This window comes from Lynx canadensis, chromosome F1, assembly GCF_007474595.2.
Source record: "Lynx canadensis isolate LIC74 chromosome F1, mLynCan4.pri.v2, whole genome shotgun sequence".
NCBI classification, from domain to species: Eukaryota; Metazoa; Chordata; class Mammalia; order Carnivora; family Felidae; genus Lynx; species Lynx canadensis.
In genome coordinates this window covers 18458439-18472739 of record NC_044319.2, presented here as the reverse complement: position 1 = coordinate 18472739, position 14301 = coordinate 18458439, and the positions used below count along the sequence as shown (strand labels likewise).

The following is a 14301-nucleotide window of genomic DNA, read 5'->3' as shown; positions in this document are numbered from 1 at the left end:
GGCCGCAGGCTGGTGGGGCATCAGGGGCAGGATCAGCAGGTAGGAGATTTGTAGCACAGTGCTACCTGCGGGAACAGGTGGATAGACCGCGACACTGGACCAAAGAATGGCCAACGTAGAGAGCTGGCCTGGGAGAGACCACTGTTCTGCTTCTCTGTGGGGCTCCTTTGGGTTAATTCAGCCCCCAAAGTGAATCAAGACGTGCGGCTGCCCCCTTGGGCTCCCTGACAGAGCAGAGTGTCTGGAAGCCCAGCAGACCAGCTGGGGAGCAGGAGAGTCAATTTATTGCTGGGAGAATGACACAGCGTCACCAGGTGCTTTTACTCTTCAGCCAAAAGGGGGTCCTGTAGGGGGCAAACGTGCAGATTAATGGCTTGGACTAATTGAGGGGATCCTCACAAATTAATACAGTTCTAGCAGCTGTACCAAAAAACCATATGCTTTGCCTCCTTCAAACGCAGATGGTGGTCATAAATATAACTCACTTGGGTCTGAGTTTAAATCTAGTAACAAATGGGAATTACCTTTTAAGTGACCCGGAGCATGACCTCGGCTCCTAATTACCCAGCAGGAAGCTAGACTCTATTCCTTGTACGCACACTTTTCCTATGAAGAATTTTATCACATGATGACACTAAAGCCACTGAGCCAGTGAGTTTCTCGTCATGTTCTCCTGAAAGCACCCTTCCCGGGAGGAACGAGCTAGTGTCCACGATAAGACCAGCCTGGTCTCCAAGCTGAGGGCAGAATCTTAACTGGCATGGTTTGGGAAGAGGGTGGAGAAGAATACACGCGGATACTGGGGGAAAATCATTGCAGAAGGAGGAACAGCACGAAAGAGATGCTTGGTGTGTTTAAAGATGTGGAAGGAGGCCCCCATGGTGGAGAGGGATGGGGAGGAGAGAGGGCAAAGAGGAGTTCAGAGGGACTGTGGGGCGGATCCCGTGGGGCCCCAGTGCAGGGCTGAGGATTCAACCTGGGATTCGGAAGGGAAGCAATGGAGCCCTTCAAGCGGAAGAGGGACATGATTGGACTTCACATTGTCCGGGAGCATTCATCCGCTGTGCTGAGAGTGGACTCCAGATAGCAGGTCCGAGATAGAAGTGGGGAGCCAAGGCTGTGGCAGTGACAGAGGAGAGGGGACGCTTGCGAGGGCCGTGGTGCCGAGTGGGTTGGTCCTAAGTTATTTTGATAGTAGGACCAAGAGGATTTGCTCATGGCTTGTATGTGGGACAGGAGAGAAAGAGGTCATGCTAGGCGTCATATGTTGTGAGAAGGGCTGGGCAGGGGTGTGTTGAGAATGCCAACGGAGCACGAGCAGAACCACCTAGCTCAGTGGCTTGTGACTGTCCCCCAGCAGATCCCAGGAGCCTGTGTGAAGACAGAGAAGAGACAAAGGATGGAGCAAGCCGGCTGAGGGCACAGGCCATGGGCCATGTGGATGGTGCCAGGTAGAGAAGGAGGCAGACAGAGCCGATGCCTGAAATGAGCGGTGGTTTCCATCGCTGAAGGACAGATTTGACGGCAGGAAGAAGTACAGGAAGTTTGAAAGGAGGTTGTGTTGACAGTATGTGATCCTGGGATTTACTGGGACAAAGCTGGAGAAGGTCTCAGACAGGATAATTGACTCCTGATGGCTGGGGGAGCTAGTCTTAAAGAGGACTTCCATGTCGACAGTGAAGTTGCCCTAAATGGTGATGAGAAATGAGGTGGAAAAGATGAATTAGATGCCAGATTCTTTCTGGAAGAATGGTCAGGAAATAAGCAGGGGGAAATAGGAAGAGGCAGGTGAGTTTCTAAGGTGGAGGGACGTTTATGTATGTACGGAGAGAGCAGTAAATTGTTTGCAAGTACTCGTGAGAGGCTGAGAGGCTGCCCTTCTCTGGGGGCATGGGAGGATTCCTCTGTGTGGGAGAATGCTTCAGGAAGGTTTCTGCCAACACAGGGACATCAGGAACGTTTGCCAAGGTCAAGGGGAAAGGGAGAGCTATTTGCCATATTGCCGGTCCCAGAGGAAGCAAGGAAACCCTTGAGAGAATTAATTTGTCCAGAGCAGTGGTTCTCAAAGTGTGATCAGACCAATAGCAGCAGCCTCACCTTGGAACCTGCTAGAAAGGCAAATTCTCAGGTTCCATCTGAGACCTACTGAATCAGGAGCTCCAGAGGAACCATTAATCTGTGTTTTTCACAGGCCTTCCAGGTGGAGAATCAAATTTTATTCCCAGGGCTGAGAATCACGGGTGTGAAGGCAGCACAGAGCAGCCGGGGGAGGTGAGAGGCTGCAGGGGAAGGGGACGGAGGCTGGAGGGTGGGGGCAGGCGGTGTGGACAGTGCCAAGAAGGACAAAGATAGAAGCCAGGTGGGGTTCCTTGCCCTCATGTTTTCATATAGAATTGTGTGATCAGTTACTTCATTGTGGGGCCAGACAGACCCAGGGACTCATGACAATGGTGCCTTAGGACCTCCATTCAAGGAACTTTCGTTATAGCAGCAAGGAAGCCATTAGGAGGTATAGATGCTTCCAAGATTCTTATTTATTTCATAGTAAAAAGAGCAGCCACTGGGACGCCTGAGTGGCTCAGTGGGTCAAACGTCCGACTTTGGCCCAGGTCATGATCTTGCAGTTGGTGAGTTCGAGCCCCACATCAGGTTCTCTGCTGTCAGCGTGGAGCCTGCTTTGGATCCTCTGTCCCACTCTGCCCCTCCCCCGCTCTCACGCCCTAGTGCTCAATCTCTGTCTCTCTCTGTCTCTCTCTCTTTCTCAAAAGTAAATAAACAAAAAAAAGAGCAGCCACTGCTGGGGTATAAGAAAGTTCACTTCTGCCCCAGGAATTCCCCCCCCCCCTCAGTCAAATAACACTATTTCCCACAGTCTCTTGGACTCCTGTGTTTCAGTATCTCTCTCATGGCATTGGGAAAAGCTTGATCCAGTGAAGAACCAGTAATAATCATAATAGTAAATAATAATAATAAAATAACATCCACCATCATTCGACTCTCACTCATCTTACTCCAAACATGGTGGCTTATTTGCTGTTTTCGGATATGCTGCCTGCCATAGCCTAGGAGCTCTGTGCTGGCTTGCCTCTCCCTGACATGCTCTTCCCCACGTCTCCTTGCAGCTCATCCCCTCCCAAGACCTCCAGGTCCTGGCTCCAGGGTCATCTTTGCAATAAGACCTATCATGGTGGGGCGCCTGGGTGGCTCAGTCAGTTGAGCAACTGACTTCGGCTCAGGTCATGATCTCGTGGTTCGTGGGTTCGAGCCCTGCGTCAGGCTCTGTACCTCTTCCTACCACTGGACCGTAGTGCCTCGAGGGTGAGGACTTCTGTCAGTTTCTCCCTGATGTAGCCTGAGTGCCTAGAAAAATACCAAGTACATGGTGATTGTATTGAATGGATGAATACATGTATGCTTACTGTGTCCAGACATTGTGCTGAAGAAAGGCTTTATGTTTAACACCACTTAGTCTCGCAATAATCTTGGAAGGTGTATATTATTCACCGTCACAGAACAGAAAAGTCAACTAAGACCCAGAGAGGTTAAGTAATTTGTCCAAGGCCACACAGCTAGTGTAGTGGAACTCACCTTCATATGATGCTATATGCCACGGTGCCTGTTCTTAACCATCCTCTGCGTCTGAGGGCTTAAGTCCCAGCCCTGGTGGTTTATTCTGCTCCCTAAGAGGTATCGTCTCCCTTTTAAGAACTAGTAACTCAGCTTGATTTTTTGTGATGAGTTATGTCTGTAGACTCCCTGCCATCCCTCCACCTGCATTTTAAGTATTCCTGAACACCATGCATTTTAAAGAGAGGAAGGACATATCCCTGTTTTGGATAACCCAAGACTTCTGTGAAGCTGAAAGCTGGGTAAAATGATAACTAAAAATACCTTGTATTCTTTTCCATTCTTTGAGTTAATGACTTCTTGAGATGCTATGAAAGTTAATGAAATAACATCTCTAAATTTCGTCCGTGGAAATAGGAGGAACCAGAAATACTCACGCGCCAGGAACCTAGCATATAGATCCCTCTGAATATAGCATCGCGCTTACTGATGTAGGCTTGTAAGCACACCCTGGAGTTAGATTATCTTGGTTTTAGGAGATTTATGGTGGCATCCGGGCCTCTCCCACCTGGCCTCGGGCATATGTGCTGCTGCTAATGGAAAGCATCAGCCTTCTCTAGTTGGATATTACTGTTGTGTTATGAGAATAGTAAATACACCCGAAAACACCTTCTCAGCCATCTCCGTTCCTCTGCGGAGACAGTCATAACCAGGGCCTGGGGCCAGGGATGCTATTTCCCATCACCAGAAATAAGAACAGAGAGGCATCAATAAACAGAACCCCAGCCCTCCCTATCTGGGCTCTGGTCTGATCGCCCACATTCTTCCTCCTCTGGTCTTTCTTCTCTCAGTACACATTCCCCTCCTCTCACTGCAAACAATACGGCTCTTAGACTGGTCTCTCTGTTCCTGTCTGTCTCGGCTCCAGAAATGACAGGCTCCCTGCATACTTACTGGGAGTCCCTCTTTCTCGACACCTAGGGGCCACCTTGGGTCTACTAGAAACAGTCACCTCAGATGTGCATCCACCAGGATTCTGCCTCCTGTGTCTCAAATTGGTGAAACACTCCAATCCCCTGAGCATTAGTGCCAAAGAGTAACAGAGGACAGACATGGTTTTAAATCTTGACTCCAGGGGGCGCCTGGGTGGCTCAGTCGGTTTAGCGTCCGACTTCAGCTCAGGTCACGATCTCACGGTCCATGAGTTCGAGCCCCACGTCGGGCTCTGGGCTGATGGCTCAGAGCCTGGAGCCTGCTTCTGATTCTGTGTCTCCCTCTCTCTCTGCCCCTCCCCTGTTCACTCTCTGTCTCTCTGTCTCAAAAAAATAAATAAACGTTAAAAAAAAAATTTAGAAAAAAAATCTTGACTCCAGCCCACACTGGCTATGTGACCTTGGGTGGGTGACCTGGCCTCTCTCCGAATGTCCTCGTGTGTAGGATACAGACATTCGTATCCATCTTGCAGTGATGGTGTGAGGATGAGAGTTTATATACGTAAATTTCTTAACAATCAAGAGACCGTTAATAAGTAACTAGAGGTACTATAGATCGTTATATTCTAAGTCACTGTCCACTTTACCTCTTGATCCTATTTTAACAACCTGAGAATTTAAAAATCCTGAATATCTCAGTGGATTTCTGGACTGAAGTTATTTTTAATGCAGTTAAGGTGCTGGCCATCAGAGTTTGATTGCTAAAGGATTGGTAGAGTGTGGGATAGAGAAATATCACTGGATAGATCATGAGTTCTATTCTTTTAGCTAAGATGTTCTTTAACTACTATGTTGTTTGGTCCTGTGCTGGGCACTCAGGACGTGGAAGAAGCTCTGGCCCCCGTCCTCATAGGCGATGGGCAAGATAGAAAAGTAAGGAAATCATTGCAATGTCTGGACAGAGTAGGAGTAGAAATTTTCTTCCTTCCAACCCATGAAACTCCTACAACAATGACTGTCATTACCAACAGTCCCTGAATTCACTTGGAATTGTGACAGCGAATCAGGTTGCTATGCCTTTTGGCTAACAGGAGGTCGAGTGGGCAAAGTTCTGTCTCAGAAACCTGTAGACTTAGTTTCTTCATCCTCAGATTTAACATTGGATCTGAGACACAGTTCTGCTCTCCAGATCTCAGTTCCCAGCTGTTTAGGAAGGAAATGTGAACAAATCTCCTTTCTGACAGGTTTAATACGAAAACATTTAATGATAAAGTGCTTGGAGCTCCATAGGAAAAATGCCAAGGCTATACAAATTCATTGCCACTTTGCCACATCACCAAGTTCAGTCTTAGCAATGTATGCCTTGGAGGAGAAATATAAGAGTTCTAAATTAAACCGAAGGATTACTCATTTGGAGCTGCAGGATGTATTGGATTCAATTTCTGTGTCACCACAGATCTGCAAACGTGTCTTCATATCTGGTCGGGGGGGGGGGTGGGCTTGCAAAGACTTGGTGTTCCTGAAATCCTAATCGTGGGGCCAAGGTTGCCTTAGAAATTGCGACCATTCACCGCTCCAGGTTCTTCACGCTGCCCTGGCATCGCCTGACTACCTCAGTTCATCCCTGAGCCAAATCTCTACCCCCTGCCACCCAGGGATTCCCAGTAGCTTTTGCAGGACCCGCTTGGTACCCAAGCATGTGCAAGCCGGAAGTGCGGGAGAGCTAATGGCTCATGAAGGCAAATGTGAGAAGTCCCTGCAGACCATTCACAGATGGGAGCTGGGGGTAAAGTCTTCCATTCTCCTGGGACAGACTGGTGGGGCTCTGGTAGCTTCATACATCCCGTCCTGCAAAACGTACCACCTGCTCCCTTAGCACACTTCCCTTAGAGTCACTCAGCCCCCTTTCTCGCTTCATTTCCTTCCTCCCTCCTTCCAGCTTCCCTGGGATTGCACTTGCCAATAAAGTATTAATCTGAAGTCTTTTGCCTCAGGCACTGTATTTTCAGGAAACATGGGCAAAGACAGAGACTATTCTAACTGAAATTGACCTCAGCAATATTCCATTTGAAGGTTTTCATTTTATAGAAAAGAGAGCTACAAACAATGGGGCAGAGATAAAGTGAGTTACTCAAACCCCTGTCTCCAGCCTCCAGGTTTGGTATTTAAGCAACATCTCTCTCTCTCTCTCTCTCTCTCTCTCTCTCTCTCTCTCTCACACACACACACACACACACACAGATATGTATTACACACATCTGCATACACGTGCACACTCATGTTGCACGTGTATACACAAACGTTAAAAATCTTATTTATTTACCTTTGTTGTCCTCCTCAGAGATAGCAGATAAGATCTACAATCTCTTCAATGGCTACACCAGTGGGAAGGAGCAACAGACGGCCTATAACACCCTCCTGGATCTGGGTTCTCCAACCCTACACCGAGTCCTCTACCACTACAACCAGCACTATGAGAGTTTTGGAGAATTCACCTGGCGGTGTGAGGATGAACTGGGCCCCAGGTAACTAATAAACTTCATTGCCTCTCATAAAGACCTCAGCTCTTTGAAATTTGGTACCTCCTACACCATAATACTGAATCCACGAATTCACAGAGATTTCCTGGGTGAGCTTAGTTGCTTGTAGAAGGAAGGTCTGTGCTTTTACACAGCCCAGTTCATATAGATTAGTTTTGGATAAGCTGTATTTAAGCAGCCAAGTCATGAATACATTTCTTGAACTCTAAAAAAAATCTTTGCCCTTGACCTGTTTTACCCGCCTCTTTTTCACGCTGACATGGCATTCCAAATGCTAAAACACAGTAGGAGCCAGAAGCCTAGTCTTGTGAAAGAAAATTAGGAATTTTATTGAAGGGGTTATCCAAACATATTTATTGCATATGAACTTTGCTTATGCAACATGCATTGCACAGGCGTATTTTCAGCTCAGCTGCACATTCTTTTGAAAGACAGCATGGTGATGGTCAGTATCCACCTTGACAGCTATCTTGATAGGCCAAAATTAGGACAATATAGTGTTTCCCTGGCCCTGAAGCTGCAACTTTTCAATACTCAGTCCCTACTGCTTATAGGTTTTACAACTCAGATAACATTCTTAGAAAGAGACAAATGGGGACGATGTGTGCAGATACTAATTTCATTTTGTTTCTACATCATGGCTATATATTCCAAGAAAAACAGATTTCAGCGGAAGCACTGGAATGTTCAGATAGACGGTGTAAGAGGCTTTTCACATGGAATGTTGGCACCTGTATGTCCTTGAATTAGTTAGGAGTTCATAAAGAAAAAAGGGGAGAGCCAAGGACTAAGAAAAAAAAAAGAAGGAAAGAAAATGAAGACAATCAACACAATGGAATCCTCTAGCACTTGAAGAATCCTTGCACTCCTGCCAATAGGCTGCACGAAAGTATCACCCAGAAGTTGTCCCACCCATCTGACCTCTGAGCGAACTGGAGGGAGGCCCAGTATCAGAGTGCCTCTTGTGACCTGAAATTATAAACTCTCGTAGAAGACCATTGCTCAGGACATTCCCTCCTGCATTCTTACTTTTGAAAGAAGGAGGAAGTTTAGGAGTATCTTCCAAAATACAATGATTTGAAGTGTAAGTTTAGGAAGAATCTTTTCTGCATTTCATAAATTATTTCCTGCAGTTTATAGAGACTGGCGGTCCTTGGGCAAACAGATGCCAGAGCTATGTCACAGAGGGAAATACATAAGGGGCTTTTCATTTGTTTTGTCTCAGTTTCGGTAAAAAGCAAACCCTGGGTTAGAGAGAAGATACACATTAAGATATGTCCCCTCCGGTCTATACATTATTACTCCTACCCTTATTATTACGTATACCTAATATCCCCTCTCTCCACCTCTCTCCCCCCACCTCCCTTCCCCCTCTCGCTCTGCTCCCTCCCTTCTTTCTGCTCCCCCCCTCCTTCCTTCTCCCTTTCCTCCCTCCTGACATTTATTGAGTGTATATATACAGTTCTTGGTTAGGGAACATAAATGTCACAATTTGAATAGCACTAACATTGCATATATCATCTTGATTTCCAAGGGCATTAGGATTGCTTTTAAAATTTCTCTCTTGTAACTCAAGAGTCGGGAGAAAAATTGGTTAATAAAGAAAGGGAGCAGGGGAAGAAGCGTGGATCCCCCTGTAAAGCAGGGCGTGCTGCTGACCTGACACTCTCTTCGCAGACTCTCCTCCCTGGAGACCCTTCCATGTGCGATGCTGGTTTCTCAAAGCTATATATTAGAAAACACTGTGTAATTTCATTAGCTTGTGGAAATCAAGTTTTACTTTCCAGTGTCACGGATCTCGGAGAACCACAGGAAGGGAAGAGCGCTGTGCCTTGAGATGCATCGGCCCACTTTGGAGCTCGTCTTGAGAGTGAACAGAAGAGGGTCTGTGGGCTACATACTTCCTGTGAGCAGATAAGTCTGTTCCCTTAACTTTCACAGAGGCCTCCAGATTGACTTGCGGGTTGAAATACTTTGAGAACGATATTGGTTGTTCTCACCTTCCAAGAATTTGTCAACAACTAATGACATGTAGTGGGGTAGATTAAGAGGAAGGGCCACCAAAGTCCCTGTTGATGACGACTTTTGGAAGCCTGCGTGGCTAAACTGCAGAGGCTGAGAGGCAGAGGAGAGACGGTCTGCATCAGATGCAATTTCTGCGGCAGGAGGAGTGTCTTTCTTCCTCTGACCCACCACTGACATCGGAGAAAATACCACTGCCCTCCGATGACCTCACCCTCTCTCAGCCCCTTGACCGTGCTGCTGAATCTCCACACCTTTCCTCCAGCATCATCTCTGTGCCTCTCAGCGTGGCCTCCCGGGAACGCAATGAGATCGCCCCCGGTGGTAGTCACAGCCAGACAGGAGGGGAGAAATGAAATGAATGTGGCTATTGTTCTCTGAAAGGTCATCCTGAACGGAGTGCAGAAACTTCCATCTTCTGCAAAGAATTGTTGATTAGATTAGAAAAGAGTGGTTCTTCACATGAGAAGTTAGCTTAGCCGCTGATAAATCCTGCAAGGGGTGCTGTTCACTGAGCTTTTCACGACGGCATTTTACAGCCTCCCACGAGCTCTTTCAAATGAGAAATGCCGTGGGTCTCTGAGCACTCAGGCCTTTGTAGAACGAGAGGAACACAGCTGAGTGAGGGAAATGTTGCTCCGTCGCTGCTTCTAAGGGCCCAGAGAGGCGGTGAGTCTGACAGCTGGCTGTCAGGCAGCGCCTCTCTCTGACACTGTAAATGGGCCCAGGGAAGAAGGCTGTACTCCAGTGAGATGGACTGTGGGGACAGCCTGCTTCCCGAGGCTGCTCGTGGAGGCCCCCAGGCTCTGGTCTTGGCCCAGAGGGATCACTGCACTCCAGTGTGCGTGAACTTGGGGCAGCCTCACTCTCCTCTGTTCCTTTCTCTCTCTCCTGGCGATCTGCAGCAGCTCAGGTGCCCTCTCGTCCCCTCCTGTTCCTCTCTCTCTTGATTGGGGCGCAATGGCCATGGCCTCCTGGCCTTCCAAGGTAGAAGGCGGAACGGAGCATGAGCTCACCAGAAGGCTAATTAGGTCACGTGTGCCACCGCGAGTCTGCTTTTCCCCCCAAGAATGGCCCTGCATCATTGTGCCCCGAGGGCATTGCTGTCTTGGCCCTTAGTTCACTGCCACTACCTCCATACGGGCATGATTCGTTACATTGATATCCTCCAAAGTTCAGTATATCAGCTGTTTCTGCTTAGTTCTGAAATAGCCTGGAAAAGGCAAATACTCACTCAAATGCATTATTTGTCATTTGATGACGGTAAATTGCTGGCTGTAAAGAAAACGGATTTGATTTGTCTTTCAAAACTGCCAACCCTGTGATTTTAAAAGGGCATAAATTCCCACTAAAATATCAGTTGTTTTCTCTTCTTTATTTTCCCTCATGGCATTTTGTTTCTCTCTTTTGTTTTGGTGCCTGTCCCACTTGGCACGGCCAGACTGTTCTTTGATCCGCCCATCCGTCCATCCAACCAGTTGCTTGACAGATATTTATGGAAGACCCCTGTTCTAAGTGCCCACGCTAGACCAGCAGGTAGAACACTCTAGGCTGTGCCCTCTTGGAGTTGAAAAGTCTCACTCTAGGGCTGCCTGGGTGGCTCAGCCGACTGAGCGTCCGACTTCAGCTCAGGTCAAGATCTCGAGGTTCGTGAGTTCGAGCCCCGTGTCGTTCTCGCTGCTGTCAGCGTGGATCCCACTTCAGATCCTCTGCCCCCCCTCTTTCTCTGTCCCTCCCCTGCTCACACTCTCTCAAAAACCAATAAGGCTTTAAAAGAAATAATGAAGCCTCACACTAATAGTAGTATCCTCCACGCTTGATCCATAGGAAAGCTGGCCTCATCCTTTCCCAGCTAGGCGATCTCAGCAGTTGGTGCAATGGCCTCCTTCAGGAACCCAAGATAAGCTTGCGACGTGGCTCCCTGAAGTACCTGGGCTGCCGCTACAGTGAGATCAAGCCCTACGGACTTGACTGGTCAGAGCTCAGCCGGGACCTCAGGAAGACGTGCGAGGAGCAGACCCTGAGCGTCCCTTACAACGACTATGGGGACAGCAAGGACATCTAGCGCCATGAAGCCAGATGGTGTGGCTGCCGAAACGAAGCAGGAGAGAGGAGAGGAACATCTGGGTTGGTTTGTGGATTTTTAATATTTTTTAATGGAACATTAAAACCTCTAAACCAGGGAGAGGCAATAGCTAAACCAGGGAGAAACTGATCCTTGCTCCCGGTGGAACTTCTTTGGTATGACATTCTCCATCTGCATGGTCGGTACAGCTGCCATCCGGCAGCTTCGTGCAGTATTTCTCTGCAGGGGATTACTTTGGGGCTTGTTTTACAGTTGATTTGTTTCATTTAATTTTTTTTTTCCCGTGAGGTTCATCAAAATGCTCAAGAGTTCTGCCATGTTTCCCATGAAAGGTCTATCAGGTCGAGGCACCCTGTGCTCACTGAGTCCCTGAGTCCGTTAGCTGGGGACAGAGATGAGGTCAGAGAGTTGCTAGACTGGCCTCGGGCCCCGGCCTCAAGCGTTCCTCAGGAAGCATCTCACTCTGGGAGCCTAAGCTCTGCTCACAAAGACCACAGGAAATTGGGAGGGTGGCCTCTGTGCGGGTCTCATGGTTTCCCCCATGCCTTCCTATTGCTTGTTTCACACCTCTCAGGTGAACTGAGCCTCCAACATGGGTCCCAGCAGGCCTTCGGGATTTTTTAGGTCCTCACCCATTCTAAGACAGGATTAGAATGAAATCTCCTTCTGGTGGATCTCTGCCTCTCCTTCAGGCAATACGATCTTTAAGAGGTGACAAAATGCTACCTGTCAAATGCACCTTTGAAACAGTCTGCCTGGGAGACTAGTTAGCAGTCATATTCTAGAAAAGAAGTAGAGTTGATTATTCTAAAAAACTCCTGTGTCCCCAGGATGAACTTCTCCAGACCACATATGTACGTCCCACGCCTGGATTCTCTTTAGTGTCCGAGTCACTTAACCCTGGGCAGAGAAGGCCTGACCGACACCCACTCTGGTCCAGGAAGGGCTGATACCTCCGTGTCAGTGTTTCGGTGAACTAAAGCTCTTACTGATCACACACACACACACACACACACACACACGCAACCAATGTCCATTTCCCCCTTGCTAAATTTGCCTAATTATGTCGCTAGTTTTGCAGATCCTTTCTCTGGATGGCCATCCACAGGAGAATACCACTGTTTTCACCTCCCATCCAGCTGCCGGGAGTAGCCGAGGTTCTGTGTAGGCAAGTAGAGGCCGGGCCCTTGGCTCTGTCCCATGACCCTAGTGTGATAGCCACAGATACAAGTGGTGGCCCAGTTAAAAGGAAAGCCAGCCTTTCCATAAGAGCTTTGAGGGCCATGTGGCCCACACACCTCAGAGGCCTCGACACACACTTCCAGTCACCCTGCCTTTGACCGGGGCTCCTCATTTGGAAACACAAGAGAAAGGTCAGGAAAGAGATGCAGGACGATATGGGACTCTCCTGGGTTTTTTCCAAATAGTGATGACAGATCCCGTTCGTGCTTGCCGTGTGTCAGAGCTGCTCTGAGCACTTCATACATCCCTGAATCCTCAGGACAGCCTCCCGCCCCCACCACCAAGGAGGTGCTGTTCTCGCCTCCGTTTCAGTGATGAGGAACCCCAGGCAAAGAGAGGAACCCCATTAGGCGGTTTGCCCCGGATGCCTCCTTTACCGCTGCCTGGGCCCCGACAGGAACAGGCCAGTTTGCCTGTGGCATGCAGCTGTCCCTTCTCTAAGCTCCACAGGGATCCGCCCAGAGAGCGGATCCTTTGCCACACCTGCCTGGGACAGATGTGCCCACGGTGCACCCTGAACTCAGCCACCGGAGCACCCCTGGGGACCAAGGGGTCTGCGGAGCGAGCTTCCCCCGGGGTCTGGTGGCGGGGCCTGGGGTGAGGCTGCAGGTTCGGGAGGCCTCACAGCCCGCCCTGCGTCTTCCCGTAAAAAGACTGAAAGATTTGTCTCGAATTCTGGAAGGTACCTGCCTCAGAAATTCCTCCACTTCCGGAGCCAAGGCCAGCAGAAAAGTCGGCCCTCCCGCTCATGGGCAGTGCAGGGCCGCAGGTGGGATGCCTAAAGGGACATCGTTGACCTCCGCCAGTGCCACAGGCAGCTGGTCCCCAACCGGTGGGCGAGGCTGAGAGACAGGCCGTCTTATCCCGTCTGTTCAAGTCCGCCCTGAACACGGGGTCTGTGCAGCATGGTGGGGGCCGCCAGGGCTGCGCTGACTTCCTGGCCCCATGAGCCAACGGGCTGAGGAGGGAGGACAGTGAGTGGCGTCAGGGTCACACTTCTTTGACCTCCCCCCTTCTGTTTATTAAAATAAGGAGGCTCATTCTCTCCCAGTCTCCCCTCCTCCTCCCCCAGGTCCCTCCAGCTTTGCATCCAATTTCTCGTCTTCCTCTCGGGCCCCACCCTGCCTCCTTCATCCCTTCCTTCTCCATGACTCTCTTCCTCCTTCCGTGTCCCCTTGTGCCCTTCTCGCGGTACGTGTGCTCACACACACACCTCCACACACGCACACCACACGCCCTGCACACCCGTACATCACACACACTTACCACACTCATCACACATACATTTACACACACACACGAGACGTGCACACACACACGCGTTACACACACAACACGCTATACACGTGCACTATGTGCAAAAGTTATACATACCCGTACATCATACACGCATATACACATACAGTATACACACGCACTCAACACATATACATCACACACATGCATTATGCACACACAATACACACACATACTATATGCACATACACTATACACACATGCACACATACACTATACACACCTACATTACACACACACGCACACACACGCACACACACGCACTATCCACATACATTACACACACACTAGACACACAGACGCTATGGCTGGGTCCCATCATCCACTTTCAAGTTACAAGGAAGGCCGACATGAGTGGGGCAGGATTCTAACTTCCTCTGAGGATTTAACTGCAGGATCTTGGCTCCTGGGAAAACACTGTTGATCGTGCCCTTGTGACCTTTCCCAAAGAGTGCCTGGAGGAACCCATCCTGACTAAAAAGGGTGACGGTACCGGACCAGTATTAAACCTCAAATTTCCAAGCTGACAAACAGGTCTTAGGGAGTCACTTATACCCGCCAACCCTCCCCCGGCTCTGGGCTCCCCCTGAGACCCTGGCATTTCCCCTTAAACATA

At 49.1% G+C, this 14301-nt stretch overlaps 1 protein-coding gene across 1 annotated transcript in view; it reads left to right on the top strand.

Annotated features, from left to right (window-relative positions):
* ASTN1 (astrotactin 1) overlaps positions 1-13806 on the top strand; it is a 303213-nt gene extending 289407 nt beyond the window's left edge. Inside the window, 2 exon segments of the mRNA XM_030302950.1 lie at positions 6841-7024; positions 10889-13806. Coding sequence (XP_030158810.1) covers positions 6841-7024; positions 10889-11126 — 422 coding nt within the window. The 3' untranslated portion in view covers positions 11127-13806.
* Positions 13807-14301: the final 495 nt, after the last annotated feature.